Raw genomic sequence first — 9,247 nt, forward strand, 5'->3', positions numbered from 1 at the left:
TGTATTCTACAGATGATGTTACACTAAATTTGGGTAATTCCTCCAATCATAGAAAGATCACTTTTGTGTACAGTAAAATGGAGACTGGACCAGATGTAAGCATTTTTGGTCTTTAGCATTTTGTTCACTATAGGACTTAATGCGTGTTTCTTTTTGTTCACCAGCAATATTCTTATATTATGCCACCTAGTGTGGGAAGGAGCAGGCTCACATGTTTTATTTTAGTGAAAACCTCTATTTTTGTCATTTCTGCTATGCCTGAACTTGATAAAAAGAGTTATGAAGAAGCACAAAACTTAGCTCTCCTGGATTTTTAATTCTGTCTCTGTATTAAATTTGCACTGGTAGTACTTACATGTTTCTTGTATTCTTTTTACATGGTACTCCAGACAAAAGAGTGCTTATTGTGAGCTATGAAAAATATTTTACAAAATAGTCTTATACCTGGCACTTAAGACAAGAAGCATTGAAGAATGAGACTCCTTATCTGAAGGTTAAAATATACCTCTGTGCAATTCAAAATTGAAGGAGAAAAATAATAGCACTAGTAATATTCAACCTGAGGAAGGTTTTAGGTTTGTGTATCATTTGTTTGGAGTAGCTTAAAGTTAAAGAGAAAAGTCAGTTATGAGTCCTAAAATCAATGTAACCTACAGGTTCTTTTAAGTGTTTAATGATTTAGTAATTAGCATATTGATGAACTTTTGCAACTTGCCTAGGGAAAAAGAGCATGATTTAGAACGACGGTATGAGCTGCTGAATCGGGAATTGCGGGCAATGCTAGCCATCGAAGGTAAGAAATGGCTATGATGGAATGAGGTATGTGAAGTGTCAACTGTCAAAGAGATTTAAAGAGTGTAATACACTTCTGGTCTCACCAGGTGTGGCCTGACTAGGAACCAACAGGAATTACAGATAAATGACTTAGAGTTAGAAAGCAACAGTCACGTAAACCCTAAGAACCCTAATTCAGATAGATAATCATTATGTGTGCTATTAAACACAAAATTGTCTTAACTTTGTCAGTAAGCTGAAATGTCCATAAAATAGAAAATATAAGGAGTTAAATGATTAAATTACATTTTACTGTGTGTGAAATTTAAGGTTGTTTCCACGAGGGAGGTGGGGAAAGATTTATCATTTTGATTTTTCACATCAGACTCTAAATTTTACCTTAATATTTAATTGATGTCAACACTGAAATATGCCTGCAGTCTGCTATAGTTCTTAAGACTCCAACTCCTATTAAGTGATTATTCAGGCAAAGATTGACATAAGAGATAAATAAAACACTTTCATACTTTTCATAAAGCTTTTATATGAATTATATAGTAATCCTAAGCATGGTTCATAATATCAGTAAACATCAGCTAGCTTAACTATGGCATTTACTATATGATTTTTTAAAAAAATTCTTATGTGTTTAAGAATGCACTTCTCCTTATGCCTTTTAGTTGAAAATGTCTTATAGTTCAAAGATGTCTGCTTAAAAAGTAATCCTTTGGGCTGTGTAAAATGGACCTTTTGTCTAATCAATGCAAATTGATTTTCCTATTCTATATTGACCTCTTAACCCATTGACTGTCCGTAGTAATTTCCTTCTTTACCTGATAAGGTACCTGATCCATAATAAGCCAATTCTAATTAGTTTAGAAACTAGAAATTTAAGTTTGTAAGGGAAAGCCAAATGAAACCGTATATTTTAAAAATATTTTAATTAATATTGTGATTAAATAAAATATATGCTGTTTATCTAAATATAATCTTATATATTATAAAAGTTTTATTTTTAATTACTTTATATCTGTAATCTCATTTGATAAATATGACTGATAACATTTGTGTATCCTCATTTAGAAATCAGATTTACTTTATTTTAAAGGCTTCAGATAGCTAATTTCCTTCAAATGCTATCCAGATGAATCAAATTATACATTGATAATGACTAAAAATTTTGTCAAAATTATTTAAGAAGTTCTGTAGAACTTGCCATTGAAATAAAATGCACAGGTGTGCTAAATGGTATTTTTCTTCTTGATAGAATTTTTGTAGTCATGGTGTAGTCTTTAAAAGAGATTGGAAAGCTAAATAGTTGAAAAGTGGGTATAGAAGATACTATTTATATGGTTTATATATATGTATGTGTGATATAAAATGTATGTATGTATAGTATATATAATGTATGACTCACTGTACCGTTTATTCTTTATAAATTCATTACACATTATACTCAATACAGAGTATTAAAAACACTCTCTCATGTATAATAAGTTAAATTATCCCTAAAATACAGCTTGATACAATACAGTTGACTTTTAAGGCAGGTATTGTTTCTGTCCCCAAACCAGTTGTACTACCAAATACCATCTTAAAAGGAGGGCCATGACACATACAAAGATCTCATTTTTATGGTAGTCCTGTGCCTATATACCAAACCTACGGTCACGAATCATTGAACATTTTGTCTGCCTGTTCTTCTTGTACATATCAGTACAAAGTCATATTTTTTTTTAAGGAGGGGAAAAAGTGTTTTTCTTTTTCAAACCCCTTTAATACAATTGGTAGTTTTTTGAGGTTTTGTTTTATTTTTTAATTAAGATCATTGTCCCATGTGTGATTGTGCCAGTTTCTGTTGCTGGTTGAGGGACAGAAGAGACTTGAGGAAAGAAGTAGCTTGTTGATGACAAAGGCACTTTCTTAGTAAGAGGCCTGTCCCACTAGCCTGGGCAGTGCATGGCCTGGGCTGTCCTAGACAGGTACTGACTGTTGTGATGATCAGTTCTGTGAACACAGTGTCCTCTGAGCCAGCCCTTAGAATGTACACACATGCAGTTCAGTAGGCTTTTGGAATATTAAAACCCACAGAATAACACATGAATAGGCAACATTATTTGGTGGTGTTTTGCTCTCCTTTATTGTAAGGTTCATTCCTCTTTTTGTCCCCATCTCTTCTACTAGGTAGCCATAAGATGGTTTTCACAATAAATAAACTAAAATCTTTTCAAATAAATCTGCTCCTGAAACCATTCACCAGGAGAAAGCACAGAATGTTAATAGCCACATAGCACATTGAAAGAAATATTAACAGCTTCGTTTGAGAGGGGGAAAAAAAATTCAATATATCCATTCTTCTGAAAATCCATAATCACTTTGGCCTGTTTTTTGCCTTTTTTTTCCTCGAGGTGTTTTTCATAGCAGGAGTTTCACTCTACTGAGCTAAGTTGTAGGATCCCTTAAGCTAACAAACATCTTTTAGATACTTTTCCTATAGTTTTTTTGTTCCAGATTATTTAATGCCCCCTCAGGAAAGATAAATTCATTTCTGCACACATTGGGGTGGGCTTTTAGAAAGTGGTGTGTTCATTTTCTGCACAAGAAATGGATCTGCTCTAGGATTTTGTACATCTTGATTTATTCTTGGCTTAGAGTTTGAAGTGGGTGCTCTTCTAAAGGGATTTATGCATAGGTTCACTATTTTTGTAGTTATGGTTTATATGATAAGCTTTTTATATTTAAAATCAATATGTAATCCTGTGGAGGAGCTTATCCCCTAAAACCCCATTTGTAAATCTATTTTAGCTTTGTTACACAGCACAGCCACAGTCTTCCATAGATTGATTAGGTACAGCAGTAGAATCCTATCAAATGGCCTGCTCTGATGATGATGCAAACTCTTTCAGGATTGCTAGTTGACTGGAACTAAAGATAAGACTTGACTGCAATCCCCCAATGTGCTCTTTACAAAACTAGTGTTAATTTTCATCAAAGTGCCAGGCTTATTTATAGTGGCAAGGTTGAAGGTTTACTACAAGAACTTTAGGTCCTTTCTATCAAAGTATTTATAGGTATTTCTTTTGCCTTTTTTCCAAGGTAATTACCAACTTCAGCAAATAAACTGAATCGGGGAATGAATAATTGGCCCTATATATAAAAAAAGAGATTTTTAAATTAACAAAACAGCTCAGTGCAGATGGACATAAACAGAATCTCTTTATTTCAACACTTTGGCTCAAATGCAGCATCAAAACTTAATCCTATTTGTTGCAAGAGGATATGGCTTTTGTAGCAAAAGTACACTGGAATCTTTAAATTAATCAGAAGCCACATTGTAGTCTGTTCAAGTCAAAGTCAGTGTATCTAGCTAGCTGTGACTGGTGTTATAGGTGAATAATCCTTTCTTAAAATGCGTAACAGGTAACACATAAACTTACAGGCAGGTTTTTAAAACATGACATTACATCTAGGTGAAGCTACTAAAAGGGGATTTAAAATTTTTTTTAAATTTAGGCATGAACACACAAATATGGATCTTGATCAATTTTAAAGGTAGTATTAATTTTTTTAAAAAATCATCAAAATAGTTTAATTTCCCAAATCAGCATTCAATTATGTGTGTGTGTGTGTGTGTATAAATTTACTCCCGTGAGAAAGCAAATGCAAAGTAAAAGTAGTTCTGCTAGTGTAAAATATACTCACTGTACATAGCTGTTTCCTCTACAATTGACTAATGTTTTGTAGATAAATATTAACATAGCAATGACAAATTTAATATGAAAAATCCTTAAAGTAATGCTGTAACATTTTAAATTCTACTGTCAGTTAAATTTGACTGTGAAATGATGAAAATAACCTAAATATTCATAACCTTAAAAATGTTTTTGTTACAGTTACAGAAAATGTCAGTATTGAGCTAGGAAAAAGTTACGATTTTTTAAATTATTCAATACTTCAGGGGTTAAAAAATAAAAGTTTTCTCTCATCCATATTGTTAAAGCCTTATTTATCTTGATATTTCTAATTATTAATTAAAGCCTTAAAAGTGACTGGTCAAGTACAGAGAAGGAACAATTTAATTAAGAAAATTATATGTCCTTTGTTAAAATTTATTTTTTTCTTGGTTTTAGAAAATTTTGTAATTTTCCATTTAATTGTATTTTTTAAGTGTATGGTGGAGGAAATTTATTTCCCAGTTGTGAAGCTCTTATCAAAATGTTTTGGAAGTAAATAATTATAAAGCTTATAATCTGAATGATTTCTTGAGGTTAAAAGTGGAAAAATTAATATTCATCAAAATTGGTAGTCTTACTAATTATAAAATTTAGTTACAAATCTTTTACAAATTTAGCAGGTTTTTCTCTGAGTTAATATTTCTAGAACTACAGTTACCTGAAATTAGACTAGATGACCTTAAAGATCCTTCCAACTGGAGTGTCTATTAATTTTGCTGCTGTGTAGAATAAGACTGATTAAGAACAAGAACCAAATTAGAAAATTGTCTAGCTTTCCTGACCACAGTTGCATTTAAATCCAAAGAACAAAATTGTGATAGATGAGGCTTTTCTTCAATTTTGCTGTTTTATTATTTTTTTAAATTCTTATATTCAGAAAAAAACTTTACATAGTAATAGTTTCTTTACTCCTTCTCATGCTATAGAATATTTCACTTCTTTTTTTATAGGAATGTAATGTGACCAGTTATTTAATGTACTAATTTTGTGAGTTTTGTATCAAATGTGGCTAATTAACACATGGCATGTTTCATATATATGTATGTATGTATTTGAGCTTATAAAGAAAGGAATAGTGATAAAATTGAATAAACCATTCTAGCTTTTTGCTGCTATTTTAACCTTTATTGCATGATGATGCATCTAATTTTTAATTTGTAAATACAAGATAGAATTCCCTCTAGCACCATTTGCTTTCATAAAGCTGCTGAGCAGTTTGCTGTCTTGAATAAATTTTGCTTTGGAGGGGGTCGGGGGGATTTGAACCAGCACATTCTTGTGTGGTTTGTGAAGATTCACATGGTAACCAGCGGTGTGCATTGTTAGGTTTATCTGAATAAGCACCAGCCATGTGAGTTTTAACATGATTGCCCAGGGCAATGGAGAGAGAAGAGAGAAACCCGAAAGGATTGCACTCCTCTCTGTTTTTTGGAAAGTGCATTTGCTGGGGGAGGGGGCTGCATGAGTCAGTGGCCCTGGATTTTTTTTTTTTTTTTTTTTTTAAAGCTGGTGTCCTGTTTCCCTCTAGGTCCTCATTTGTTCTGCTATCTGCCTCATCATCTACTTCTTCTTTTCATTGTTTACCTTCCTAATGAGGGAGGCGGGGTAGACTGGGGGTTGATTGACAGCTACAAGCCCTTACAGTCTGGCCAGAGAGCAGTTGGCTTTGGTTTTAAAAGTGCTTTAAATGTTCGATTTGGTCCTGTTTTTATTAAACGAAACTGCTGCTCATCTTAAGGAAATTATCAGACCAGCGAAGATTAGCAAATATATTATTGGGTCCTAAAACCTTCAAAAAACCTGCCCCTACGCATGGAAAGAGCATTGCCCATCGGATTTTCCAACCTTTAACGTGGGGTTTCAAAAAGAAGTATGTAATTTTTCCTTTGCAGAAGTGCTTTGATTTTAAACCACCCAGCAAACCTCTCCAAAAGAAAACTGGCTGTGATGCGATCGAGAGCTGCAGTGTAATATTGCAGAGCAAATTTATTTTTTACTTCAAAGAAAAATGCTAATTAGCCGATTCACTACTTTTAAAGTTATTGTGAAGCATATGGCGCCCAGTGTGAGATACATCCAACTGCTAAAATAGAGCGAAGAGGAAATTAGCGAAGAATGGGCTGTATGGGGTGAGCATGGGGGTGGGGGAGGAGGATAGGTTCTCAAGCAGATTCTCTAGCCTTTTCAGACTGATTTTTTATCGCCTATCTCTGCTTCCCGCCCCCTCATTTGCCCACTTCCCCCACCACCAACCCTCCGGCCGATCTTTTCTGGGCCTCCAACTCCCCCTCCCCCCCACTTTGGTGAAATCAGGTGCGCACCTCCGGCTGGCCACCCGCTCACACCTGGTCTCTTTTGCAGGTTCCAGCTCAGCGGTAGCCATCTCCATCTGCGGGAAAGATTTAGGAAGTTGGGTTTTAGGGTGAAATCCTCATCACGACGGCCAAACTCCCCATAAAACACTATCTAGTGGCTCTCTAACATGGTTTGCGGAGAGATACAAGGAAATTGGAAAAGGCGGGAAGGGGGGGAGGGTGTGCCGAGGCTCTGCGGGTGGGTAACGAGCCTCCCGTCCTCTGCAGACTGGCAGAAGACCGAGGCCCAGAAGCGACGCGAGCAACTCCTGCTGGATGAGCTGGTGGCCCTGGTGAACAAGCGCGACGCGCTCGTCAGGGACCTGGACGCGCAGGAGAAGCAGTGAGTGGGCGGTGGGGTCGGGGGTCGAGTCTCCGCCGCCAGCTGAGGGGCCATGAAGTTTTCGGAAAGTTCATTCCGGAGGTCTCGGGTGGGCCGGGGCAGGCCCCGCTGGCCCCAGGAGTCTTCATTCCCGCTGGGGCTCGGATTGCGAAGTGAGAGGAGAGTGCGGCTTTGCCCTCCCGGAGAAAAATAAATTTGTTTCCTGTTTGACTTCCAGGGCTGAAGAAGAAGATGAGCATTTGGAGCGAACTCTGGAACAAAACAAAGGCAAGATGGCCAAGAAAGAAGAGAAATGTGTTCTTCAATAGCAGCCGGACCAGAATCTCCCAACATTTTAGTCTTGGGTTCCCAGACCAGAAAATGTCAGACTCCTTGTTGATGTAAAACTTTTAACATTTTGGGGGGCTGGATTGTACTTCTTTACCACCACCACCACCCCTTTTCCTCCTTCCTTTCCAGATAATAGAACTCCAAAAGAGCTTTGTTTAAGGATATTTTTTTGTGTGTGTGAGTTAATCATTTCCTTGAAATCATGTGAAATAAATTTGCACAGACACCTTGTGAGTGATTGGTATTGAGTGTTCAAGAGAGTGCTCAAAGAAGAAAGAAAAGCAAACCCTTCCCTCATTATTTTCCCTCAGTTTTTGATGGGAGAAAAATTTGGAACATTTTTGTTGTTATTGTTGTTGTTGTTGTTGTTGTTGTTAATAGCATAATGGTGGGAGGGGGGTAAGTGGGGGATAAGAAAAATGTCATGAATGATTATTCCAGTCCTGCCATATGTAACACTTGACTCTGTTACCTAAATTTTATAGTTAGAGCATATTCAATCTACTTATTAAACTGTGTTCTATTTACCAGTGGGATTTTCTGCAGTTGTTTTGCATTTCACTGTAAGGATAATAGAGTTCCTGTCCTCTGTTTTCCTTAGAGTATGGCCCTTTAATGTAGCCTGAGACAGTCCTGTGATTTGAAGGTGAGCTGTGAGGATGGGACTAATTGACATGCATCAGTTTACAAAGACGGTCTTATCATCTGAGAATGCGCCATCTTTTTCTCTGGATAATTATTTATTACATCTAGCTTGGTTCCTACATTTTGTTGGGTCTAAACATTGGCTCAAGAATGCTGTTAATATTTATTATGTATCGATAAAAGTCTGTCTTGCCACTATGAGTAAATCCCCCAATTAATATTTTCTTCTCTAGCATAGCACTGTCATTTTTTTGTGAAAATGGTTATCTGTTTATTTATTACAATACCGAGTCATATATAAATTTTCAATAAAAGCAGAAACTTTCTTACCTTAACCACTGCTGCTATTTCCTTACAATGAAAACTTGACACTGGTTTGAGAAGTTCCTGTATCCATAAGACTTTTCACGTGGAAAAAAATGGTCCTCTTGAATGCAGAGCAGCATACTAGGCTGTATTTGGAGCTGAGTAAGTTTATACCATCCCAAAGGGGCCCTGCTGACACACGAATGCGAACTGAAAAGCAATTAGTCATATTTTCATAAGCAGTGTAAACTATCGTCTTTTGTAAAGGATCATCTCTGTTGTTAAAGATTTGAGGAAATTTGTGATTCCACAGCACTGAAAAAATGCTAATATCTTGATGAATTTTCCACGTTATTTTCGATTGTTAATATTGCACTCATGAGGAAAAATTATGATTTCTGATAACCCGCAAGTCTGTAGGTGCTGAAGTGAAAGGAAGAAGGTTATTGTTGGAGGGGAGGGTAAATGTGTGCAGGTGTGTGTGTATGAGATGAAGGAAAGAGAACTTTTAATAAGAAGTTCTAGCCTATAGAAAAAAACTGGCGATTTTATAGTAGTTGCCATCACTCCTCTACAGAGGTGTCCAAAACAAAGAAAGCTCGTTCAACAAGTCTAGAGACAGAATAGTCCACTAGCGTTTATACTTTAGCCTAGATCACACATAAACATATACACACATACATGTACATATACACACCAATCTACACACACACACACACACATAAATTCCGTTCCAAAAGTACGCAGCCGCCTTCAACTGC

General features: G+C 36.1%; 1 protein-coding gene across 5 annotated transcripts in view; it reads left to right on the forward strand.

Moving 5' to 3' along the window:
- EHBP1 (EH domain binding protein 1) overlaps nt 1–8,515 on the forward strand; it is a 303,679-nt gene extending 295,164 nt beyond the window's left edge. For all 5 annotated transcript variants that reach the window (XM_081832045.1, XM_081832042.1, XM_081832041.1 and 2 more), the window contains 3 exons: nt 720–793; nt 7,091–7,205; nt 7,423–8,515. In XM_081832045.1, coding sequence (XP_081688171.1) covers nt 720–793; nt 7,091–7,205; nt 7,423–7,513 — 280 coding nt within the window. In that variant the 3' untranslated portion in view covers nt 7,514–8,515. The remainder of the gene's footprint in view (nt 1–719; nt 794–7,090; nt 7,206–7,422) is intronic.
- Nucleotides 8,516–9,247: the final 732 nt, after the last annotated feature.

The sequence above is a fragment of the Leptonychotes weddellii genome, chromosome 10 (genome assembly GCF_054177405.1).
Source record: "Leptonychotes weddellii isolate Sample4059 chromosome 10, ASM5417740v2, whole genome shotgun sequence".
Taxonomy (NCBI): domain Eukaryota; kingdom Metazoa; phylum Chordata; class Mammalia; order Carnivora; family Phocidae; genus Leptonychotes; species Leptonychotes weddellii.